The sequence below is a fragment of the Dunckerocampus dactyliophorus genome, chromosome 10, assembly GCF_027744805.1.
Source record: "Dunckerocampus dactyliophorus isolate RoL2022-P2 chromosome 10, RoL_Ddac_1.1, whole genome shotgun sequence".
In the NCBI taxonomy this organism is placed as follows: Eukaryota; Metazoa; Chordata; class Actinopteri; order Syngnathiformes; family Syngnathidae; genus Dunckerocampus; species Dunckerocampus dactyliophorus.
The window spans coordinates 1,924,249-1,951,075 of NC_072828.1; the positions used below are offsets into that span (position 1 = coordinate 1,924,249).

The following is a 26,827-nucleotide window of genomic DNA, read 5'->3' on the forward strand; positions in this document are numbered from 1 at the left end:
TAAATCAGATTTCTTTCTGTATGTTTAGTTGTACAGTGATTCAACTTAGTAAAGGCTCTAAAAATGGAACTGCAAAGTCTTTGTTGCGAAACTGTTAACCGTGTGCCGAGCTAGCAAGGTTAGCGGGAGCGGAACAATTCATGTTAGCGTCACTCTTTGCTCTTTTTCCCCTCCGGTCATTTGCTGTTTTGGGTTCTTCTTTTCTAAATACTTCAGCTTAGCAAATAAATGATAAATTAATAATCATACATTTTAATTTTATGATATGACTTTATTCCCATAATATAAAACAACTTTTTTTGATTTGTTTTTCATCATATTAAAACTTTCTTTTCTAGAATTATTTGTCCTGAATATTTCAACTCAATGCTAATAAAATGACATTACTTTTCCTCAAAATATTGCGAGTTTATCCTTGTAAAATTGTGACATTTTTCTTGTTATAATACGACTTTATTCTCGGAATATTTTGACGTTATTCTCATTCTTATTTTTTTCCCCAACCCAATTCTCCAAAAATTTCAGCTTTGTTTTGTTTCGTTTGTTTCTTAAAATATTATAAATTATATTTTGTTTGAATATTTCATCTCTGTGCTACTAAAATGACATTATTTTTCCGTCACAATATGATGCTCTTATTCTCGTAAAATTGCACCATTTTTCTCGATAGAATTCAACTTTTATTCTCGTCATATTTGGACTTTTTATACTCATTATATTACAATCATTTCCCCAACCTAATTTTCCAAAAATGCCAACTTTATTTTGTTTTGTTTCTTATAATACAGTATCACAACTGATCTTTTTTTGACTTAATATTTCAACTTTATGCCAATAAAATGACATTATTTTTCCTCATATGACCAGTTTATTCTTGTAAAACTGCACCATTTGTCTTGTTAGAACATGACTTTTGCCTTTATTCCCATGATACTGTACCCTTTTCCAAATGTCATTTTCCAAAAATGACAACTTTATTTTATTTTGTTTGTTTCTTATATTACAGCTTAATTTTTTTTCATTATTTCAACTCTGCGCTACTAAAATGACATTATTTTTCCTCATGATATTATGAGTCTATTCTTGTTTTTTCTCTTCACATTTTCACTTTAATTCCCATAATATTGTAATTTTTTCCATTTAAAAAAATACAGCTTTGTTTGTTTCTTAAAATGCTGCAACTTTTGGAAAATATTTTAATTCATATTTTATAATTCATATTTTGTATTAATATTTCTACTATGCCATTAAAATAACATAATTTTTCCTCAAGTTTATTTTTGTAAAATTACATCAATTTTCTTGTTAGAATACGACTTTATTCCCATAATATGACAAGTTTTCCCCAACCACATTTATAAATGTTTTATGTTGTTTCTTATGTTCCCTTTTTTTTATTTAATATTTCAACTCTACGCTACTAAAATTACTACAATTATTTTTCCTCATAATATTACCGGTTTATTCTCATAAAATTGCAACATTTTTCTCGTTAGAATATGACTTTATTTTCAATATATTTTGATATTTCTTACGTCTCATATATTTATAACATATGTAACTTTTGGATCTTAATATTTCAACTTTGTGCTAATAAAATGCTAATATTAGCAGTTTATTCCTGTCAAATTGCAACATTTTTCTCGTTAGAATATGACTTTCTTTATTCTCATATTCTAACTTTCCCCACAGCCTAATTTTGCAAAAATGTCAACTTTACTTTGTTTGTTTCTTATATTACAATTTTTAATTAGTAAAAAAACTTCATATTTCAACTTCATGCTAATACTGTACATTTTTTCCTCATAATATTACGAGTTTATTGTCGTCAAATTGTGACAAATGACAGCTTTGTTTTGTTTTTTCTTGTAATATTTTGACATTATTCTTATAAAATTATGACAGATTTTTTAAATGTTTTTCTTTTTTAAATGTTCTTGTACATAATTATATGCTAAATTCTATTTTTCAAATGGCCCCCGGGCCACACTTTGGACACCCTTGCATTAGTGTGTGAAGCAGATGTACTGTATATCCGTGGTTCGTTTCTTTAATCGACCCGTGGCACATTGTTGGAGCAAAATGACACCAAAAACAAAAAAAACCCAGCAAAAACTTAACTTAACAAGTTAGCGTTGCTCTGGTAACGTACGAGTTCCGTTCTAGCTTATTACAGTCAGATGACAAAACACAACTGCTGAGCCTCCTTAGCGCTGTAACAACATTGGTTGTGCTGCTGCTGTGTTGTGCAAAGACGAGGATCATGTGGTGAAAGCTAGCCAGCTAGCGCATAGGTTGGTAGATTAAAGGAAGGAGGCGAGGCCACGGAGTTCCAGGCTGATGCCAGCTTAGTGTCCTAGAAATCAGCCATGACTCCAAAGACACTAAAGAGATTTCCTGTGACCTCAAGCATACCTAAGATATCTTCTTACTTTTCTCAAGCATACCTAAGGATATCGTCGGACTTTTGCAGTAAAAAAAGGCAACCTTCATGTGAAAAGGACTTGAAGGTGAAGCCATGATTTGAAGTGTTTTTATGGTGTTGCTGCAATAAAAGAGTTCAATCCGTCCTGCGGAGGACGGACTTCCCGTTATTAACCTCATGAGCTTGTTGGCGCCAACAATGATTCATACCTGCCCTTGTTGGGGCTCGTCGCCTGTTTTAGCAGACGGGTTGTCTTCAAAAATATTCAGCATTTTCATTGCTTTTTGAGCTTGCCTGTCAACATTTGCATTTCAAAATAAGGGACACTTCCTGGAAAATGAAGGAAATCCTCGTCTTTCCGCCCCTGCCCCCGTGCAACCGTGTTCTTTTTACTGCCAGACTATTCCAATGAGAAGGAAGGACAAAAACAGGAGCAGAGTCGTCCCTCGTTCATAGCATAGCATAGCATAGCATAGCATAGCATAGCATAGCATAGCATAGCATAATTCCAGACTGCGTTCCATTCATTTCCACGGTATTGGAGTCAATGTTAATAAGTAGAACTTTTTCGTGGTTCGAGCATAGGAAACCTGCTAGATACGCTTTTTAACATGATTAGAGCCCTGTAGACATGAAATAACACCCCTACAGTCACCTTTACACTCCTATTATTCTTTGTTTACACCACATTGCGCAAGTCTTAGGCAGCAGGGACCCCGGATGGCCGCGAGCTTGCAAGCTAACCATATAGCCTCAAATTTATTTCTTCTAAACTTAAGAAGCCAAAAACTACGACGTATATGGATTGAGGGCCACGTTGAAAAAAATGAGATTTCGAGAATAAAGTCGTGAATTTACGAGAAAAAAGTTGTACATTTGCAAGAAAAGAAGTCGGAAATATACAAGAAAAAAATTACGTAAATTTACGAGAATAAAGTTGTAAATTTATGAGAAAAAAGTAATAAATTTGCAAGAAACAAAGCCGGAAATATACAAGAAAAAATGTCGTAAATTTACCAGAATAAAGTTGTACATTTAAGAGAAAAAAATTTGTAAATTTACAAGAAAAAGTGGTACATTTACGTGTGTAAAGTTGTACATTTACAAGAAAAAAGTCAGAATATTACAAGAATAAAGTCGTCAATTTACAAGAATAGTCATAAATTTAGGAGAAAAGTCATATTACAAGAATAAAGTCGTAAATATCGGAGGAAAAAAGACATAAATTTACAAGAATAAAATGGTAAATTTATGAGAATAAAGTTGTGAATTTATGAGAATCAAGGATAAAGCTTTATTCCCGAAACATTATGACTTGTTCCCAACCTAATTTTCCAAAAATGACAACTTCATTTTTTGTTTCTTATATTAAAAAATATGTAATCTTATTTTTTGTTTTCTTTTTTTAATATTCCAACTTTTTGCTAACTAAAATATCCTGATAATATTACAAGTTTATTCTCGTAAAATTGCGACTTTTTTCTCTAAATATTTTGACTTTATTCTCACAAATGACAGCTGTTTTTTCCCATTGTTGCTGTTTTTCCCCAGCTATTTGAAATTTCTTCTTGTAAATGTTCTTGTAATTATGATTTTATTCCCATAATATTATGACTTTTTTCCACAGCCTAATTATTTCCAGATTACCACTTAATTCTTTATTTTGTTTGTTTCTCATATTATATTGAAGAAAAACAACATACTTCATCCATCCATCCATCTTCTTCCACTTATCCGAGGTTGGGTCACGGGGGCAGCAGCCTAAGCAGGGAGGCCCAGACTTACTGTACTTCTCCCCGGCCACTTTGTCCAGCTCCTCCCGGCGGATCCCGAGGCGTTAGTCTCTCCAACAAGTCCTGGGTCTTCCCCGAGGCCTCCAACCGGTCGGACGTGCCCTGAACACCTCCCCAGGGAGGCGTCCGGGAGGCATCCTGACCAGATGCCCGAGCCACCTCATCTGGCTCCTCTCAATGCGGAGGAGTAGCAGTTCTACTCCGAGTCTCTCCCAGATTACAGTGGTTCTCACCTTACCTCTAAGGGAGAGCCCAGCCGCCCTATGGAGAAAACTCATCGCTTGTACCCGCCATCTTGTCCTTTCAGTCACTACCCAAAGCTCATGACCATTGGTGAGGGTAGGAACGTAGAACGACCGGTAAATTGAGAGCTCTCTCTTCACCACAACGGACTGATGTCCGCATCACTGCAGACGCCGCACCAATTCGCCTGTCGATCTCGCGCTCAATTTTTCCCTCACTCGTGAATAAGATCCCGAAGTACCTAAACTCCTCCACTTGGGGCAGGATCTCATCCCCAACCCGGAGATGGCACTCCACTCTGTTCCGGGCGAGAACCGTGGACTTGGACTTGGAGGTGCTGATTCTCATCCCGGCCGCTTCACACTCGGCTGCAAACCGATCCAGTGAGAGTTGAAGGTCACGGCTCGATGAAGCCGAAGGACCACATCATCTGCAAAAAGCAGAGACTCAATCCTGCAGAAACCAAACCGGAACCCCTCAACGCCCTGGCTGCACCTAGAAATTCTGTCCATAAAAATAATGAACTCAATCGGTGGCAAAGGGCAACCCTGGAGTCCAACCCTCACTGGAAACACGTCAGACTTATTGCCGGTAATGCGAACCAAAGTCTGACACCAGTCATACGGGGAACAAACAGCCTAGCCGGTCCGATACCCCATACTCCCGGAGTACTTCCCACAGAATTTCTGGAGGAACACGGCCGAATGCCTTCTTCAAGTCCACAAAACACACGTGGACTGGTTGGGCAAAATCCCATGCACCCTCAAGGACCCTGCTGAGAGTGTAGAGCTGGTCCACAGTTGCACGACCAGGACGAAAAAAATACTGCTCCTCCTGAATCCGAGATTCAACTATCTGGCGGATCCTCCTCTCCAGAACCCCTGAATAGACCTGACCAGGGAGCCTGAGGAGTGTGATTCCACGATAGTTGGAACACCCCCCCCCCGGTCCCTCGTTAAAAAGGAGGACCACCCTGGTCTGCCACGCGATGCTGCAGAGTCGTGTCAACCAAGACACGCCCACAGCATCCAGAGCCTTAAGGAACTCTGGATGGGCGGATCTCATCCACCCTCAGGGCCCTGCCACCGAGGACCTTTTTGACAACCTCAGCCCCAGAGATAGGAGAGCCCACCGTGGACTCCTCAGGCTCTGCTTCCTAATTGGAAGACGTTGTAGGTGTGATTGAGGAGGTCTTCAAAGTATTCTTTCCACCGATCCACAGTATCTCGAGTCGGGGTCAGCAGCACACCACCCCCACCATACACGGTGTTGACTGTACACTGCTTTCCGCCTCCTGAGACGGCAGATGGTGTTCCAGAATCTCTTCGAAGCCGCCCGGAAGTCGTTCTCTGTGGCTTCTCCGAACTCCTCCCACGTCCGAGTTTTTGCCTCTGCGACCGCCAGTGCCGCAGACCGCTTGGCCTGCCTCCCTGTCAGCTGCTTTCGGAGTCTCACAAGCCAAAAAGGCCCGATAGGACTCCTTCAGCTTGACGGCATTCCTCACCACTGGTGTCCACCAACAGGTTCTGGGATTACCGCCACAACAGGCACCAACCACCTTACGGCCAAAGGTCCGATCAGCCGTCTCGACAATGGGGGCACGGAACATGGCCCATTCTGACTCAATGTCCGCCACCTCCCTCGGAACATGGTCGAAGCTCTCCCGGAGGTGGGAGTTGAAACTCCTTCTGACAGGTGACTGCGAGTTGTTCCCAGCAGACCCTCACAATACGTTTGAGCTTGCCGGGTCTGACCGGCATCCTCTCCACCATCGGAGCCAACTTACCACCAGGTGGTGATCGGTTGACAGCCCTGCCCCTCTATTCATCCAAAAGTCCAAAACATATGGCCGCAAGTCCGATGGTACGACAACAAAGTCAATCATGGAAGTGCGGCCCAGGATCTCCTGGTGCCAAGTGCACATGTGGACACCCGTATGCTTGAACATTGTGTTTGTTATCGACAATCTGCGACGAGCGGTTCAGATCGGGGGGGGGGGGGCCTTAATCGCAAGTCACGCCTCTCCAGGTCTCACTGTCGCTGCCAACGTGAGCGTCCCCCAGCAGAACAAGGGAATCCCCTGAAGGGGACACTCTCCAGTACTCCCTCTAGAGATTCCAAAAAGGATGGGTGTTCTGAACTGCTGTTTGGCGCATAAGCACAAACACTCAGGACCCATCCCCCTACCTGAAGGCGGAGGGAAACTACCCTCTCGTTAACCAGGTTAAACTCCCAACATATAGCTCACAAGCCGGGGCGCAACAAGAATTGCCACCCCTGTCCGTCGCCTCTCACTGCCGGCAACGCCAGAGTGGAAAAGTCCAGCCCCTCTAAAGAGGACTGGTTCCAGAGCCCTTGCTGTGCGTTGAGGTGAGTCCGACTATATCTAGCCGGAACTTCTCAACTTTGTGCACCAGCTCAGGCTCTTTCCCTGCCAGAGAGGTGACATTCCACGTCTCAAGAGCTAGCTTCTGTAGCCGAAGATTGGACCGCCAAGGTCTTCACCCGACCCCTTTTGCCCCTTCCATGAGTGGTGAGCTCAATGGAGGGTGAACGCATGTTGTCTCTTCGGGCTGTGCCCGGCCCGGCCACCAGACGCTCGCCATCACCCCTACTCCAGGCCTGGCTCCAGAGGAGGGCCCCGGTGACTCGCATCCGGGCAAGGGAAAACGTGGTCCAATGGTTTGTTTCATCATAGAGGTCTATTGAGCCACTCTTTGTTTGGTCCCTCACCTTGGACCTGTTTGTCATGGGTGACCCTACCAGGGATATAAAAATCCTAGGATCATCAGGACACGCAAACTCCTCCACCACGATAAGGTGGTAGCTCAGGGAGGAGATGATAACGCACTGCTTCTTTAATATTCCAACACTATCCTACGAAATGGCATCATTTTTCCTCATATTACAAATGTATTCTTGTAAAATGGTGTGTCTCGTAAAATTACTGCTGTTTTTTTTTTTTTATCTCTGATGTTTTCAATTTCAAATTTCTTCTTGTAATTTTGACTTTATTCCCGTAATATGACTTTTTCCCCCAAAATTGCAACTTTATTTTGCTTGTTTCTCATGTTACAATTTAGAAAAAAATATATTTTTTCTTTAATATTCCAACTCTATGCTACTAAAATTACATTATTTTTCCTCAAAATATTACAAGTTTATTCTCGTAAAATTGCTACTTTTTTCACTTCATATTTTGACTTTATTCTCCTAAAATCACTGCTGTTTTTTCCATTGTTGATGTTTTTTTTGTTGTGTTTTTTAATTTCGAGCTATTTGAACTTTGTTCTTGTAAATTTTCTTCTCATAATTGTGACTTTTTACCCAACCTAATTTCCCCCAAATTACAACTTTTATTCCTTGTTTAAAAAAAAAAAAAAATTTTAAAATGTCTTTTTTGAAAAATATTTCAACATTGTTACTAAAAAAGTTTTTTTTGTGGTAAAATTATAATTTTTTTCTCACTCGATTTTTCTGTTAATATTTTAACTTTATTCTTGTCAAAGTACTGCTGATTTTTACTACTTGCAACTTCAAATGAATGCAGCCTGCAGGTCGAGTCCACTCCATGATGCTCTGTATTATTTATAATGACATGAATCCACCTTCGCCGCCTCACTCTTCCCTCCTTTGCCTCTGTCCGGCCACACCCCCACCTCCACCCCCACCCCCCTCAGTAAGCTGACACTGCGCATTTACACGTTAGCTGCTTTTAACTTTAATAGGATCAGGACGACTTATGTTGTCATTTGATAAAACCAAGCAGCTTGAAAACTACACTGCGCCCCCTTAGCCAATTTCTGCACAGGATCCATGACAAACAAACACAAACACAAGAAAAATGGTGCAATTTTAGCAGAATAACTCATTATATGAGGAGGAAAAATAATGTCTTTTTGGTAGCACAGGGTTGAAATATTAAAGAAAAAAACATTTTCAACAAAAGTTGCAATATTGTTATTATTAAGAAACAACACAAAATGAAGTCGTCATTTTTGGAAAATCAGGTCTGGGAAAAAATGATAATATTATGGGAATAAAGTCAAAATATTTCAGTCGTTTTCTAACAAGACGAATGGCACAATTTTATGAGAATAAACTCATAATATGATGATATGATGACACTACAAAGACATTATTTTTGTCTTTTTAGTAGCATAGGGTTGAAATATTATACGTTGTAGCATAAGTTAGAAATACTAAAGAACAAAAGTTGTAATATTATGAGAAAAAAAACTAAACAAAGGGACAAAAGTGTGAAAACTGAAAATACAAAAAAAGGCAAAATCAGCTGTAATTTTATGACAATAAAGTCAAAATATTAAGAGAAAAAAGTCATATTGTAATGACATTAATGTCATCATTTTTCCGAGAATAAACTCATTAAATTAGGAGGAAAAATAATGTCTTTTTGGTAGCATAAGATATAAATAATAAAGAAAAAAAATCATTTCAAAAAGTTGTATTATTAAAAAACTAAAGAAAAGAAAAATAAAATAAATAATTTTTGGAAAACTAATTTGGAATAAAGTCATAATATTAAGAGAAAAAAGTTGCATTCACACAAGAAAACTATTGTAGAAAATAATGTCTTTTTAGTAGCATAGGGTTGCAATATTAAAGAAAAAAAGTTTTAATATTATGAGAAAGAAAACAAAACAAAACACAGGAAACCAAAAGTGTGTCCAAAGGGCGGCCCCGGGGGGCATTTGCAGCCCGCAGCTTATTTTTAACGGCCCGTGGCACATTCTGACGAGAAAATTTAAGAAAAAAAACTCTAAATATTAAGACAAAAAAAATCAAATTGGAACGAGAAAAAATGTCGTAATGTATGATGAAAAATGTCATTTTACGGGCATAGAGTGGAAATATTCATGAAAAAATCATTTAAAGCTAACGTAATATTATTTTTAAGAAACAAACAAAAAAAGAAGTTGTCATTTTTGGAAAATAAGCTTGGGGAAAAAAATGATAACATGGGAATAAAGTCAAAATATCGAGAGAAAAAGAATCGTATTCTAACAAGAAATCTGTCGTAATGTTCATGGCCTGCGGCACATTCTAAAGATAATATTTAAGAAGAAGACTGACAAAAGTGTGCTCGACCTGACCTAATTAGCCAGACTGAAGCACGTTGTGGGCTAAACATACACGTCTTAGCGGGATTGTTCTTAGCAGACAAGCTAATCTACACAACTGCTCAACCTATTGACCTAAAGGACTACATTTACTAGCTAACCAGAGCCAAACGCTCGAGGATAAACACAATTATCCGTTAGCACCATCATGATGCTGAGTTTCGAGGGAATCCATTAGCATACCGACAAGTTCAAAAGCGTGCTAGTTGTGGTTTTGCATGAGGATACGGGAGGCGACAAGTGCTTGGGGAAACTTCAAAACATCTAATTATAATTAATTAATAATAATAATTAATTTTTTGCGTAATTAGGACTTTAGGACTTTATTCCCATAATATTTTGACTCTATTCTTGTAATAACATTCTAACTTTTTTCGCAACCTTTTTTTTGGCCTGCAATGCAAACCGCCGTTGCCTGCAAACCGCTGTGGGATAAATAAAAAGTACATACAATACAATGCAAGCACCAACTGTGATGCTGGAATGATCAGTTTACATGTAGGTATTATTAGTAAATACTATACTACGATATCATAATGTACTATTAATAATTACAAGTATCATATTCATAATTAGATAATTAGGCTCCTTTCCATCATGGACAACCTGCATCATCTCCCCACATAAGAGCAGTTACAGTGGCAGATTACTATCACTGTCCTGCTCCACCTAAAGACAGAGCAGATCATTACTCCCCCCAGGCATGGCCTGAATGCCTCATGAGGGCAGCATAGGGGAGGCATTCGGACTCGATGCCCGAGCCACCCCAACTCCCTGAACTCGGAGCTCCTCCCGGATGACCGATGACTTCACCCTCTTTTAGGGTGAGTCCAGCCACCCTTGGAGGAAACTCATTTCAGCCGCTTGTACCTGCAATCCAAGTCGACCCGAGGCTCGTGACCATGGGTGAGGGTGGGACCAGAGATGGAGCAGTAAATTGAGAGCTTTGCCTTCTGGCTCAGCTCTCTCTTCACCGCGACGGTCCGGTACAGCGAAGCTTTATGTCAGGGGTGTCCACATTTTTTCCAGCGAGGGCCACATACTGAAAAATGCAAGGATGCAACTTTGGCATGTTGGTTTTATTTTTTACAGATAGCCTGCATCTCAGCAATATCGACCTTGCCCTTTTTTCCTTTTTTTTTGGGAGGCTGAGGAGTGTGATCCCCGATAGTTGGAGCACACCCTCCTGTCACCCTTCTGGGAAAAAAGGGACCACCACCCAAGTTGTCTTTGGTTTGAATAACCCAGCTGGTAGCAAGCATCACGTCCTTCCGGTGGAAGAAGTGAAGAAGAGAGACATGTTTGGGATGGGGGGAAAAAGTAAAATATCGCATTAGCATGCTTGACTTAATGCTGATTAAAAGACAGCTTGTTGTCTGTCAAACTAAAGCAGAAAGGCCACCTTAGGAGGCTTTAGAGCCAACGTTAACATATGGCCACGGGGATGGCAAAAAGCACACCCCAGTTAGCAGCACCCAGCAATCCTTCACGCAAACCTCCCATCAAAGGTTTATTAGAATTTTGGACATTGCTGTAAATCCTTGCAGGCGAAATTGCTGCTCATCCCATTACGGAGCTTGAGGCGAAGAACAGATTGAAGAAATAAATGCTATGGACCAGCCAGAAGGACACACGAAGGATCAAGCCTCAATTTGGGTTTGTGTCTCGCGGGACGGAGACAAATACCGAGCTTACACGGATTGAAAGCTCATCCGATGTGACAACAATCCAGGAAAAGACGCCTCATTGTCTGCTCACCCTTCAAGTGAAATTCATTGTGGAGCTGCAGCAAATACACATACAGTATGATGTAACCTTTCATTACAACTTCACTTCCAATATTTCATTCCCGACCAGATTTCTTTGGCATAACCCAAATACCAACGCATCACATTCACAATAAAATGCTGCAATGACAAGCTGATAGCGCAAATGATGAGCATAATAGTCACAGAAGGCTAACATGCTTAAACACTACATTTAATTCGAGAGAATGACAAATCCAACGACAGAACGCTCAAACCACATAGCGCTGATTCTAAATCAATACAATGCTAAAAATGGAATCTGCTTCAAGTGTTACAGTGTTAAAATAATAGAAGGCTAAGTTGAGGGAATGATAGCTCAAATGATACAATGCTGCACTTTTTCCTGTCAGGGGTCATCTGACGAGAGAAAAATGCTAACAGTATAAACATAAAATGCTTAAACGCTAAAACGGCGCTAAATTTCAATTGATAGAATGACTGATCAGACCATAGAACTCTAAAAAGGTCAAATGCTCAAATTACAGAATGCAAAGTTGATAGCTCAAACAGTAGAATGCTAAAGATGGAATATGCTAAAATAATTGAACACTAAATCGAAAGCATGACAGCTCAAACAATAGAATGCTAAAAATGGAATATGCAAAAGTGCTACAACGCTAAAATAACAGAACGCTAGGTTGAGGGAATGACAGCTCAAACGATAGAACGCTGCACTGTTTCAGTTTTTCCTGTCATGTGATGCCACAGCAAGAAGAATGCTAACAGTATGATGCTTGAACGCAAAATTTGAATCGATACAATGCTAACAATGAAATATGCAAAAGTGATACAATGCTAACAGAATGCTAAGTTGAGGCAATGATTGTTCAAACAATAGAACACTAACAAGGTTAGCTACTAAAACGATAGAATGCTAAAAAGGTCAGCAACTAAAACGATAGAACACTAAAAAGGTTTGCTACTAAAACGATAGAAAGCTAAAAGGTTTGCTACTAAAACAATAGAATGCTACAAAGTTTAGCTCCTAAAACGACAGAATGCTGTCACGATAAGACAACTAAACGCTAACACGGTACAACGGATGGTAGAAGACAGACATGAAGACAATCAATAGAATAATAAATACAGTAGATAAAATGGTTTGTAAAATATTAAAAGCATAGATAGAGTATATACTGTAGATAAATAGTGCCAATTAAAAAAACATACATTTATAGTAAGTACACACAATAATAAATATTTCTTCCTCCAGTCAAGGAACATATCTACCAATAGAAGATGATTACTGGAGTTGTTATGGAGGACGCCTGACACCATCAGCACCCAGAACCCGGGCTGTGTTTATGCATCTGCTGTTCCACTTTCTCCCTCAGTTTGTGAAAAGCAGGTCTTTTGCGAGGGTCCTGGTCCCAGCAAGCCGTCATAAGGGCGTAAACAGCGGGGGGGCAGTCGCCCGGGGCCTCCATGCGGTAGCCTCCCTCCACTCGCTCTTTCACCTCCTTGAGAGACTGCAGCGCAGCAACGGAAGAAGATGCATTCAGAACTCAACTGTCCATCAACTATAATCATATAGCTGCTACAGTATATCAGGGCCTTTCAACCCCCCCAAAACGCATTTTCTTGTTAAATTACAACTTTTCTCACTTAGCATTTTCATTTTAGTCTTGTAAAATTGATTTTTCCATTTTTGCTGTTATAGTTTTGTTAAATAGCTTTAGAAGTGGCACGGGCCAATAAAAAAAAAAAAAAACAGTTCCGCAAATGGCCCCCGGGCCATACTTTGGACACCCCTGACATACCATCTTTGGGTATGGTTGACGACCGTAGGAGAAGATTTCCCACAGAAGAACACCATAACTCCAAACATCAGACTTTGTGGAGAATTTCTGCAGTATCAAGACAAACATTGGACAAATGAAAACATTCAAACGGGCCCATTAAAAAAATAAAGCATCTTCCGTCATGGGCCTGGCATGACATTAGGTAGACTTTAACAATGGGATGAGATCCAACACAACGTTAAATCATTACAGAATTGCTTTAGCGCTTTCTGCATAATCTCACTCAGTGCTATCACGCACGTTAGCATGATAGCACTTCAGCTATTTTACTCATGTCAAAATGCAAATATGGCAAACATGGCGTGCTGTAGGAACACAATAGAACTTGGCACTGACAGAACTAAGCACTACCTTGCCAGGTGCTAGCATGCTAACTGTTAGCATGATCGCATTCTAGCTATTTTACTGCAGGAATTTTCCCCATGGTGGTAGTTTAGTGTATGAACGCACAAATTTATACTGAGTGCAGAAAAACGTTTAATCTCATTAGACCATGAAGGTGCACCTAGCAGGTAGTTGTTGGTAATAAGTGATCTATAAATGCTCCATCCACCAACCTCCTTCCCCAGAGCTTCAGGGGCGCTCCATTTGACAGGCAGTTTGGCCCGTTGGTTATCGGACACCTTGGAAGCAGCCCGGGTTAGGCCAAAGTCGCTGACCTTGGCCACCGTGTCATCAGAGACCAGGATATTGCGAGCGGCTAAGTCTCTGTGCACCAGCTTCTTGGACTCCAGGAACTCCATTCCCTCACACACATCACTGTAGACACGGTGGATCATCCATAAATACTACATACGAGTAAAACATATAAATATACTCACAGTGCAAAGCCAAGCAGCTGCACGGAGCTGATGATCGAACGGCCTCTCGTCCGAAGAAAGTTGGCCAGGTTTCCCTGCAACACGTTTATAAACACACAAAACATTCAATATTTATTTATTGATTTATTTATTGTATTAATGTCTCTTCTGTTGTTGTTGCTTAATTTATTGGTATTTATGTTTCTGATGTTCTTATTCTTTTTCTTGTGTTTTTCTTTCTTTCTTTTTCTGGGAGAATGAACAGAACAAGAATTTCATTGCATAGCAGAACCACCAGTTTTACTGTGCATATGACAATAAAGCTCTTGAATCTTGAATTTACTGTATTCAAAATGTAGAAAATGTCATCAGGCTCTATGGCAAAATACAACACTGGTCTGTGCACTGTGTTTATAGAACATTAGGGTTTTGGCTGGACTGGAGGGTACTTCGGGTACTCCGGGTTGGGAATGAGGTCCTGCTCCCGGTGGAGGAGTTAAGTATCTCGGGGTCTTGTTCACGAGTGAGGGAAGGTTGGAGCGTGAGGTCGACAGGTGGATCGGTGCAGCGTCTGCAGTAATGCGGGCGCTGTACCGGACCGTCATGGTGAAGAGAGAGCTGAGCAGGAAGGCAAAGCTCTCGATTTACCCCCTCCATCTATGTTCCCACCCTCAGCTGTGGTCATGAGCTTTGTATTGTGACGCAGAGGAGATCACAGATACAAGCGGCTGAAATGAGTTTCCTCCGTAGGGTAGCTGGACTCACCCTAAGAGACAGGGTGAGGAGCTCACTCATCCAGGAGGGGCTCAGAGTAGAGCCGCTGCTCCTTCACAAGGAGAGGAGCCAGTTGAGGCGGCTCGGGCATCTAGTCCGGATGCCTCCCGGACGCCTCCCTGGTGAGGTGTTCCGGGCATGCCCAGCCCGGAGAAGATCCCCGGGCCGACCTAGGACACACTGGAGGGATTATGTCTCACAGCTGGCCTGGGAACGCCTCGGTGTCCTCCCGGGGGAACTGGAAGAGCTGCTAGACTGCAGTCCCCCCCCCGAAGAAAGTGGATGGATGTATGGTTTTGGCTTAAAAAAAAAAAAAGATACTGAAGGTTACATTTGTACAATTGTGAAAATTGGAAGGGGTAGGAAGAAGCAGAGATTGTTTAACCCCACCACTTCTGTGTGCAGGAGTAGGGGGTACATGTCTGAAGGGGTACGCTGCTGTAAAAAGTTTGGACACAAGTGTGATCTACATGAAAGGTAATAGAAGCCGATGCAGCAAGTGCGTACCTTCATCATGAGCTCTGTGATGATGAGAAGGCCTTTGTGCAAGATGACACCCAGCAAGCCCACCAGGTTTTTGTGGCGTAATTTCCTGGAAGGAGACAAACCAAGACAAGTGTGCTTGCTGAGATGCACAGCAGTCAAACGGCATCACCTCCAACAGTTACAAATGTTGATATCAAACAAGGAAAGTGACGTACGTCATCACGGCGGTCTCTTGCAGGAAGGCCTGTGCAGTCACGTCAAACTTAATGGTCTTGACTGCCACCTTCTGGCCCAAATAGTCGCCTTCAAACACAGCTGGAGGACACCGTTAGGCATGCAATTAACCAGGTAAAGTTAACAAAAGCAAAAAGGAGGGGGATATCATCGAGCATCAGATTTATGTTTCTGCAATCAGCAGTGTGCACGCTTACGATAACGTGGTGGTAGATTTACACACACACTAGCAGCCCGTTTAAACCCCCCTGTAACAGCAAATGTGGCTTGAAAAAGTATTCATACCCCTTGAATTTTCCCACATTTCGTCACGTTCCGACCACAAACGTAAATATATTTTATTGGCATTTTAGATGAAAGATCAACACAAAGCGACACACAATTGCGAAGTAGAAGGAAAATTGTACGTGACTTTCAAATAAAAAATAAAAATAAAAAACTGAAAAACATGGCGTGCAAAAGTATTCAGCCCCCCTGTGTCAATACTTGGTGGAACCACCTCTCGCTGAAATTACAGCTGCAAGTCTTTTGGGGTGTGTCTCTACCAGCTTTGCACATCTAGAGACTGGAAGACTGGACGGGACAAGCATTTTTGATTCTACAGCGAGGAGAATGCTTACATTCCTGGTTGATGGAGCAGGATTAGATGGGCAGGACGGTATGTTGGGACCAGCCCTTTTACAGGGACAAAGTCCACCCAGGTGGACAGTTTACAATTTCAGTCAAACGAGTAGACACAAGCAACGCCAGCACTGGAGAGAGCAATTAGCTGCCAACCAAGGTTTAGCCAAGTCCAACCCATCTCTGTTTCTTTTATGGCTTCTGTCAGCCAAGCGCTCCCCGGGCAGAGATGACAAAGTTAGCATATCTAGAAACTAGATATGCAAACATAGATTAAAAACAACAGGGTGCATTTGTTCCAAGTGAAAGGTCTTCTGAGTGTGTTATGTCCCTGTGGCGTATAAGCACAAAAATGTTGCCGTACTTTGTAAAAAAACAAGAGTGGGAAATATTCCATTCCTAGCATGTACCAGTTGATTCCTTCCACTGTTGCACAACTGACAACACCTTCACAAAATGGGATGGAAATTGCTGGTGTAATGTTTGCGTAATCCTGCTACCTGAGAAGCGGCAATACATAATACAATACATACATTTTGTAAAATAAACAAGAAACAGTTGCATTAGCACCTGTGGCTGTAAGTAACCTCCTGTTGGTAGTTTTACGTTGGCTTTTTCTACACGCGCTTTACAGGAAAAGTGCACTTTTTGGGGGAATTTTGCCCATCATCCACAATCCTTATGTGAGACACGTCTTTCTCTTTTCTGTGCATTCTAAAGCTATGACAACAGATCAAAAGAGGCAGCTAATTAATACATGTGATGGGACACACCTATTCTGCTTATAAAGCATTCTGAAAAACCCTCCAAAAAGCGCCAACAACGCTTCATTTACCTAACGTGAGCTGTGTATGAGCCACGTTGTTATTATTATTGTTATTAACATTGTTACCCCTAAGAACTACGTTACTGGCATAGTGACACCTCGCCACACCACAACGGCTAGCTACTAGCCGGCTAGCAACTAGCTTCACCACACACTCGCTCACAACGCCTCAGACCACAAGCATAAGGTAACGTTACATATTGGAGCTGCCGCCACTGCTGCTGTGGTTTGGACGCTAGGTGTAGCGTTCCTTTCTCTGCTGCTGTGTAAAATCAATGCCCCCAGGAAGGGCTTAAAATGAGCAAAATACTGTAACTATAACATGTTGTCATGAATGTATGTCTCACAAAATGTCTGACATAAGGATTGTGGGTGAAGGGCATTTTTTTTATTTTTTTTAAGTGCACTTTTCCTTTAAAAAGTACACACTAGAAGGAGAGCATTTAAAGTACTGTACTTTTCGGTGTATAAGCCACTACTGTCATCTTAAACTTTTAACTCTGTGGCTTATTCAGCAGTGTGGCTAATTTACAGGTAAATTCTAATCTCGTGACATCTCCTTTACTGAGACCTCAGTGAGAAAACAATAGCTCTTTCTTTGGCAGGAGCCAAGCACGAGCTATCAGTGCACCCACAACAAGCTTGTCAAACCATTGCAAATCACAGTAGGTCCTTATACATACCAGTATAACAACATAACAGTCTGACTCACGGTCTCATCTTTCAAAGAACACTTGACTAACAACAATAAATTCATCACACACAAATTAACACTCAAAAGATGTACCTGACCAATATACAAACTAATACAAAATTTAAAAAAAACCCAACATTTTAACGTTTTCCCATAAAGGGAAACTGTGTCTGAGCAACACATTCATTGGGGCACTGCAATGACGTCAGTCTCCCTCTGGGCTTCTGGTCCTCTGGTTCCCTCTGGTGGACAGAGGCTGCAGCGCCATCCACCATTTTCTATGCTACTCTAATGAACTTTTTTCCATATTAAACTTCTATTGGTACATGTTTGCATATGTCTGAGGTATAATGTTTGAGTGTTAAGTTGCTGTGTGATGAGTTTAATGTTGTTGTTGATTAATATGTAAGTCAGACTGTTATACTGAGTAATGACCTCCTGCAATTTCCAATGGGTTGACAAGCTCGTCATGAGTTTTTTCATAGCTCGTGATTGGCTCCTGTCAAAGAGCTGACTGGTCCTCACGGCCTCGTGCGCGCCACAATACGCCATTTTATGACGTGGACACGTGCGGCTTATACACCGGTGCGGCTTATATACGTACAAATCTGTTTTTCCCTCAAAATCTAGTGGCTGCGGCTTATTCGCCGAAATTTACGGTAGCCCAAACAATACTCACCACCAAACTCCCCTTCTCCAATGTTGCTGCCCAGTGTGAGTTTAGTGATGTCCAGCAACCATCCAGCTACAAGAGGAGACATTTCTTGTAAGGTGTTGCTTGTAACATCAATGAATATAAAAAAAAAAATTGTGATTTCCTACCTTTGGACAGCTCTATCTCAGCCGACTTGGCTCCGTGTTTTGGTTTTGGTTTGAGGAGCGTTTGGGCAAGGGAGCCCTTGTTGTGAGAGTAGAACTGCAAAGAAGGAAACAAAGAGCGGCAAGGCTGGATGATACTCATGTGCAATCACATCGGATCATTCCTCTTTTGTCTTCCTCATTTAGAGGTCATGCATGAGTCACGGTGCCTAATACCGTCATTGATTACCTCAGTGTTCTCCTGCATGACAGACACTCAACGCTGGTTGCTAATACGTCCGTGTTTAGTTCCACAACATTGGACAATTGTTAATTGCTTTTCTGCTATTGTGGATGAAATGTAATACTGCGCTTCAACACCACAGCCAATTACACTCACAATAGAAAGGATGACCGGGACATACTCACACTAGGCCAATCCTGCCACGCCTAGGGACACGCCTAAACGACTAAAGCACGGTACGTTTGACTAGCGGTCACGGCACGCTCCCCCTCTTTTGGCACGGCTGAAAGAGGTGGTCACGATTCCACGCAAAAGCACATGCACGCCTGCAACGGAGCTCAGTCATAGAATGACACTGCAGGTCTTATGATAACCAACACAGTTCATAATAGAAATAAGATACTAAGACTCAAAAGTCATCATAAAGTGAAACCCACAGCATGTGCACACCCGAGACTACCTTTGTGTGTGTAATACGGTCATTCCATTCATGCACCCACTCCTCTTGCACATAATTAGTGACAGCAGTAACCTTGCACTAAATATACAGTATAATCAGGAAGACTCCAAATAAGACTGGAAATATTACCCAAGGTCAGAGAAATTGCAGTAAGGCAGCAGAATGGAAGGTGTCATTTCATTAATGCGCTCCCTCCTTTCACAAGTAAGAACAGCAGCAAACTTGCGCAAAGCAAAATGCTAATGGGAACAACTCCAAACAAGACTGGAAATAATACACAATCAGAAAAATTGCAGTCTAACAGCAGAGTAGAGTAGAATGTGTCACTGTATGAATGTGAACCCTCTTGCGAGTAATTAACAACAGCAGCAACCTTCCACAAAATATATAATCAGAAAGACTCCAAATAAGACTGGAAATATTCCATAAAGTCAGAATATTAGCTGTGAAACAGCAGAATAGAATGTGTTATATACTATAATTCATGTGATTGCTCCTCTGCAAGTAATTAATGACAGCAGCCATCTTGCACAAAATACTGTATATAATCTGAACGACTCTTAGGAAGACTGGAAATAATCCCCAAAGTCAGAGAAATTGTAAGGCAGCAGAATAGAAGGTGTCATTTAATTATTGAGATCCCTCCTCTCACAAATTAAGGACTCCGGCAGCATTGCACAAAACAAAATACGAACGAGAACGACCTCAAACAAGACTGGAAATACTTGTAGTTCATGAAATCAGTAAAATTGCGGTACAACAGCAGAGTGGAGCAGAACATGTGCAATCCCTCATCTCGCAAGTAATTAGTAACAGTGGCAACCTTCCACAAAATATTTATAATCAGTAAGTCTCCACATAAGACTGGAAATATTGTATTATGTCAGAAAATTAGCAGTAAAACAGCAGAATAGAATTTGTCATTGAATTAATGCCACTACTCCTCCCCAATTAAGGACAGTGGCCACTTTGCACAAAATACAGTATATTATCAGAACGACTCCAAGTAAGACTGGAAATAATCCATAAAGTCAGTAAAATTGCAGTAGAACAGCAGAGTGGAGTACAACATGTCATTATGTATGTGATCCCTCCTCTCGGAAATAATGACAGCGGCCACCTTGCACAAAATTTATATTCAGAATGACTGAAGACTGGAAACCCTAAGTCATTAAAACAAATTGCAGTAAAACAGCAGAACAGAACATGTCATTTAATTAATTTGATTATTCTCCGAACAAATTATAATTTAGGTCTGCGACAACCTCACACAAAACAAACACTAATGAGAACAACTCAGCATTCGACTGGAAATATTCCACAAACTCTGAAAATTTGCAGTAGAACAGCAGAGCAGAGATTTGCCGTTGAATTAATGTGATCTCTCCTCTTGTAAGTAATTAATGACAGCAGCCACCTTAGACAATATATAGTGCTCAAAACAATTAGAGGAACACTTCAAAAACACATCAGATCTAAACTGGGGGAAAAATGATGTTGAATATCTTTCCTGATAATAAGTGGGTGATGTATTAGTAACAAAATGATGCCACATCATTTGATAGAAATGAAAATGATCACCCTATAGAGGGGGGAAATCAAAGACACCCCAAAAATGAAAGTGAAAAAATGATGCAGCACACTGGTCCATTTGGCTAAAATGTCATTGTAGCAACTCAAAATGATTCTCAGTAGTTTGTGTGGCCCCCACGTGCTTGTACGCATGCCTGACAACGTGGGGGCATGCTCCTAATGAGACTACGGATGGTGTCCTGGGGGATCTCCTCCCAGATCTGGACCAGGGCATCAATGAGCTCCTGGACAGTCTGAGGAGCAACCTGGCGGCGCCGGATGGACCTAAACATAATGTCCCAGAGGTGTTCTATTGGGTTCAGGTCAGGTGAACGTGGGGGCCAGTCAATGGTATCAATTCCTTCATCCTCCAGGAACTACCTGCATACACTAGCCACATGAGGTCGGGCATTGTCGTGGACCAGGAGGAACCCAGGTCCCACTGCACCAGCGTAGGTTCTGACAATGGGTCCAAGGATTTCATCCCGATACCTAATAGCAGTCAGGGTGCCGTTATCTAACCTGTAGAGGTCTGTGCGTCCTTCCAGGGATATGCCTCCCCAGACCATCACTGACCCACCACCAAAGTGGTCATGCTGAATGATGTTGCAGGCAGCATAACGTTCTCCACGGCATCTCCAGACCCTTTCACGTCTGTCGCATGTGCTCAGGTTGAACTTGCTCTCATCAGTGAAGAGCACAGGGCACCAGTGGTGTAGTTGCCAATTCTGGTGGTCTATGGCAAATGCCAATGGAACTCTACGGTGCTGGGCAGTGAGCACAGGGCCCACTACAGGACGTCGGGCCCTCAGGCCACCCTCATGGAGCCTGTTTCTGATGGTTTGGTCAGAAACATTCACACCAGTGGCCTGCTGGAGATCATTTTGTAGGGCTCTGGCAGTGCTCATCCTGTTCCTCCTTGCACAAAGGAGCAGATACCAATCCTGCTGAGGGTTGAAGGACCTTCTACGGCCCTGTCCAGCTCTACTGGAGTAACTACCTGTCTCCTGGAATCTCCTCCATGCGTCCAGGTACCGCAGTGATGCCCTGGTCCAGACCTGGGAGGAGATCCCCCAGGACACCATCCGTAGTCTCATTAGGAGCATGCCCCCACGTTGTCAGGCATGCGTACAAGCACGTGGGGGCCACACAAACTACTGAGAATCATTTTGAGTTGCTACAATGACATTTTAGCCAAATGGACCAGTCTGCTGCATCATTTTTTCACTTTCATTTTTGGGGTGTCTTTGATTTCCCCCCTCTATAGGGTGATCATTTTCATTTCTATCAAATTATGTGGCATCATTTTGTTACTAATACATCACTCACTTATTATCAGGACAGATATTCAAGATCATTTTTCCCCCAGTTTAGATCTGATGTGTTTTCCAAGTGTTCCTCTAATTTTTTTGAGCAGTGTATAATCAGAGCGACTCCAAATTGAGGACTGGAAATAATCCACAAAGCAATATAGCAGAATAGAGGTAATGGGACAAGCAAACGGACCGGGGGCGGCTTTATCCAGCACCGCCCCTCCATGAAGAGCGCTCTATGACGGTGGCTTGTGATGGATGTTGGTGCACACAGAATAAAAGTACCTCTATCATGTCAATGAGATTGCAAAAGTGCTGCTTGCTGTCGATGGTCAGCGTGTTGTCCTGATGCAACACTCGGTAGTGGATGACCTCTCCGCACACGCTCACACACAGCACGTAGTCGCCGGGGTGCCGGATGGACTCCCGCACCAGGAACAGGCCGTCCTGCGCCGGCTGCAGCTGGCAGACGGCATGGGGGCCCGAGATCTTCCCGTGAAACCATCTGCAGGAGGACAGGTCAGCGACATCAGGCCGTTTTGGCATTTCAAAGCATAGGGGAAGTTAGTCTTCTGACTGGTATGAGGGTGTTTGAGGAGTCACAAGAGTTTCCCCCTTTGCTAAAAATGTCAGCCGCCACACTTCCTGCTGATGTGACGGTCCAGTTTCCTGTGAAAACACGCCGACGTTTTGAGGAAGAGCTCACGTACGGCATGAGGCTGAGGCTCGGATCCACGCGCAGAGCTCCTCTTTCACGCACGTTGGCGCAGTTTATGATGCCCTCGTCTCCGGTGGAGTTGTGTCTGGCTTTGTAGCATCCCTTACTCTAGAATACAATAAGTCCATTTCAGTCTTTCAAGGGCAACAAAGAGGACAATGCATGTTCCCGACATGTAAAAGTCAAGTGTAAAGGGTCCCAAGGTAAGCTAGCGTACCCCTAAAGCTTGAATAATATACTTTTCTTTTGCCTGGAAGCGTACAATTATACTCGTGTCAACAATGGTGAGGATGTCTCCTTTGTGGTACGCCAACTCCCCCGGTTTGGGCTTCCTGTGGTCTCCCTTGGCAACGCACTGCGTACCAGAGCTCCAGCTCATCTGCAGGCAAACAATGAAAGTGTTGACCCACAATACTGTCACAAACTCATCATAGGGCGGGGGTAGGCATCCCGCGGCTCTTCCGCCTCCTTGTTGTGGCTCCTTTTGGTCCTGAAAAATTATTTAATACAATTATTTATTTTATATTTGGAGTTCAAACAGAAAGTGTAACATCAAATTTTTAAAAAGTGTTTCTAATTAGTCAATTAAAAGATCCATAAAATCCATGTCAGTGGCCCCTGCCTTTACCTGCACGCGGCTTCTTGAGCGTGCAATCCCCACGATAAGATCACCATGAATACAAGAAAAATACTAGAAAAGCACTCAGTGTGCAGCCAAGTGCCATAGTTCCCCCCCATACTGTGATTTACACCATAAATATTAGTCCTGCATTTATTTTATCTACATATTTACATTCCTTGACCATGAAAACACACCATGGAAGGGTTGGAATGACTTAAAGAATGCTAACAATGCTAACACCTAGCATAATAGCACTAACTGTTTGTATAAGTGCCTACCGCAGAAAATGCTAAAAATGTTACTATAATTATGTTGGCATAACGTTAGCTAACACCAGTTCTTTGGATGTTGTTGTGGGGTCGTGGCTGCGCTCGTGGGGTCATTTTGGTTGGCTGGCCACTCCTGGGAAGGTTCACCACTGTTCCATATTTTGGCCATTTGTGGATAATGGCTCTCACTGTGGTTGGCTGGAGTCCCAAAGCTTGAGAAATTGATTTAGAACCTTTTCCACACTGATAGATCTCAATTCATCTCAGTTAAGTTACGTTTTAACGGGGGGCGGGCCACGGGCCCATGTTGATTAGGATTTTTTTTCTCCCTTAGTAAAAGGTTTCATTTAAAAATAAAAAAAGTAAAATATTTACATTGGTTTGATGATATAAAACATGAAACAAACAACAAGTGTGACAAACATGCAAAAAAATAACAATTCAGGAAGGGGGCAAACATTTTTTCACACCAGTGTATAACTTCTTAGTATTCTTTACAAAATATAAAACTGGTGAAGAAAGTTTGGACACCCCTGTACTACACCACTGCGGCCATAATAATAAGATTACTGTCAATCAAAACTGAAAATAATCTTTTTAACGGCGTTTCATTCGGTTGTACAGCTGTACCCAATGCAGCCGGCACACTGCCAAATTGAATATACACTGCATGTGCAGATATTTCAAAGAAAAGTGCACTTTTTGGGGGATTTTTCGCATCAACCACAATCATGAGCCATCAACACGTCTTTCACTTTTCTGTGCGTTGTAAAGATATAAAAACAGATTAAAAAAAGGCAGCTCATTCATGCACGTAATGGGACGCACCTATTTGGCCTAAAAAGCCTGCTATTAAAACACCTCCATCAAGGTTTTCTGGTTTTCTATCCATGCTGTGAGCATGTAGTAACAGGTACATTCATGACAACATGTCATACTTAATATATTTTGGGAACTTCCTTCCTGGGTGCATTGATTTCACATAGCAACATAGAAAGGAACGCGAAACCTAGCAACAAAAACAAAAACACAGCAGCAGCAGTGGCGGCAGCTCCAATATATAGCGTTACCTTTGGCTAGTCGCCTGAGGCATTGTGAGCGAGTGTGTGGTGTCACTACGCAAGTAAAGTAGTTCTTGGGCGTAACAAAACGATACTTTATGAACACAAGATCAGTGCTGCTTGCTGAACCCCCCAACTTTAACTTGGATAGTCGAGAGGTACAGATACAAGTATCGATACCTGCTAGCAAGTCTACCTAACTAGCGAACTGCTGAAGTTCAAAGAGGTTGCTTAGCAACAATGTCAAACACAAAGGAAAATTATTCTGGCTCTGAACTTGCAGAGGAAAATGATTCTGGCTCTGAATTCGAAGTGGAGTCAAGATACCTAAATTTTCCAGGATACCTAGAGTGGAAAAATGCTACCAAAAAGTTCAACGAAACCTTCGCTAGTCACTTAGAGAGTAGAGAGATCACTCTACCACAAATAATGCGAGCAATTGAGAAGCTGCATTCAACTGCAGAGATACAGTCTGAAGAAAATAGAGCACAGAACAAGTATATCAAAGAACTAAGAAAAAAAGTCAAGAAGTTGCAAGATGAAACTACAGACCTGAGCGCTGCTCTTAAGGAGGTTAAATACCCTATGGAAGATATCAAGGCTCTGCAGGACGACATTAAGGTACTGCTGAATGACAATGCTGCCTTGCGCTCTGCTCTTCAGGAAGCGATAAACCGTAAAGAAAATACAGCATTTTGCAAGGATGTTAGGGTTCTGCAGGATGATATCAGGGCATTATTGGAAGATAACGCTGCCTTGCGCACTGCTCTCAAGGAGGCTATAAACCATATGGAAGCCACCTCATGTACTGATCTTAAGAACGCTAAAGACCCCAGGGAAGAAAACAGAGCACTATGCAATGATATCAACATTTTATAGGATGATATCAAGGCACTATTGAAGGACAATGCTGACTTTCGCACCACCCTTGAGGAAGAAGAAGAAGCAAAGGAGAATATCAAGGAGCAAATTAAAAACTTCATTGACGAGATGGATCAGATGGCACAAATGAATGATGTGGTCCTCACAGGGCTCCAAGTCACACCCAAGTCAAGAGATGTTCCTTCAATAAAGCAACAGATTGCTAACTTCCTACACTCGAAGGAGGTGGATGTCGATGTCAACAGTATTGACACTTGCGTCCCACTCCATGGCAGAAACAACACCACACCTGTCGTCATTAAGTTCACCAACAGAGAATCCAAAACTGCACTGCTGAAACAGGGAAAGAAGCCAAGAGGCACCAACGTCTACATGAATGAGCATCTCACAAAACGCAATTCTGACATTGCCAAAAAAGCACGAGACCTGAGGAAAGGAAAGATACAAACACTTGGAGCACTAACGGGAAATTCTACATCAAACTAAAAGGAAGTCCAGGAGTCGCAAGAGTGCTTGTTGTCCAAGATATCAGCGATCTGGGAACATATTAAAGATCATATGACTATGACAATAAGCATAATTGCAATAACCTTGACATAGTTCATAAAAGGAACTCTTGTATACAAACCCAGCGTCACTAGCAGTGCAAAACCAAAGAAGATGTGGATATCAACATGAGAGGAAGGAAAGGATAAATTCATAGGGAAAAGGAAAGGAAAAGGAGGAAAAAAAGGGGGGAGAAAAAAAAAAGGCATTTGTGTACCTGTATACTGTATATGTGCATACTTGTGTAGGTGCAGATGTAAGTGTATATATATGTATGTGCGTGTTTGTATGCACGTGTTTGTGTGTGTGTGTATGTGTATGTAAACACATGTATGTATTAGCAATTGATGTGCTACAAAAAGGGGATAGGATTAAATAAGCTCTGCTTCTTCCTATTCCTTTTCGGACATATGCATGTTCGAAATAAATTAAACCAATAATACCTTTGCTATGAGCAGGTCACAAGGTTTGATGGAGGTCTTGGACACCTTTGAAAGATAAAACAAAAACACATTCAATAAGTAGACCATGAGGGAAAGACCTTTCTTGGTGACGAATGAATGTTTTACTACCTGAGGCAACGTGGACAGACGTCTTCCTCAGGCAAAAGGGACAACACTGTCAGTCATTCTATGTCGACACTGTCTATCACCAGTAAGGAGAGGACATGCTGACGCCCTTTATCATTCTGTCAC

The 26,827-nt window shown here is 41.8% G+C and overlaps 1 protein-coding gene across 3 annotated transcripts; it reads right to left on the minus strand.

The window, feature by feature from the left end:
• Window positions 1-10,836: 10,836 nt before the first annotated feature.
• matk (megakaryocyte-associated tyrosine kinase) lies at window positions 10,837-26,779 on the minus strand. Of its 3 annotated transcripts, XM_054788814.1 has the most exons (13): window positions 26,705-26,779; window positions 26,576-26,620; window positions 23,015-23,131; window positions 22,745-22,860; window positions 22,320-22,539; window positions 18,470-18,563; window positions 18,327-18,392; window positions 15,488-15,587; window positions 15,294-15,378; window positions 14,034-14,107; window positions 13,770-13,971; window positions 13,171-13,257; window positions 10,837-12,879 (listed from the first exon to the last, which is right to left on the minus strand). In XM_054788814.1, the coding sequence occupies exons 3-13, from the start codon at window positions 23,129-23,131 to the stop codon at window positions 12,688-12,690; spliced, it is 1,353 nt and encodes a 450-aa protein (XP_054644789.1). In that variant the 5' UTR covers window positions 26,576-26,620; window positions 26,705-26,779; the 3' UTR covers window positions 10,837-12,687. The 3 variants fall into 3 exon arrangements, with proteins under 3 accessions (XP_054644789.1, XP_054644788.1, XP_054644790.1); XM_054788813.1 differs by having other exon boundaries at window positions 26,576-26,742; XM_054788815.1 differs by lacking the exon at window positions 13,171-13,257 and having other exon boundaries at window positions 26,576-26,742.
• Between the last annotated feature and the right edge of the window lie 48 nt (window positions 26,780-26,827).

What these genes read in the sequence shown, in the direction of transcription:
- matk (XM_054788813.1), bottom strand. Translation starts at nt 26,662, where the DNA reads ATGGTCTACTTATTGAATGTGTTTTTGTTTTATCTTTCAAAGGTGTCC. An exon ending in CCGAGCCTCAGCCTCATGCC is followed by an intron (nt 22,540 to 22,744) that starts GTACGTGAGCTC and finishes GTCCTCCTGCAG; the next exon opens with ATGGTTTCACGGGAAGATCT. An exon ending in TGGAGAAGGGGAGTTTGGTG is followed by an intron (nt 15,588 to 18,326) that starts GTGAGTATTGTT and finishes GGTGTCCTCCAG; the next exon opens with CTGTGTTTGAAGGCGACTAT.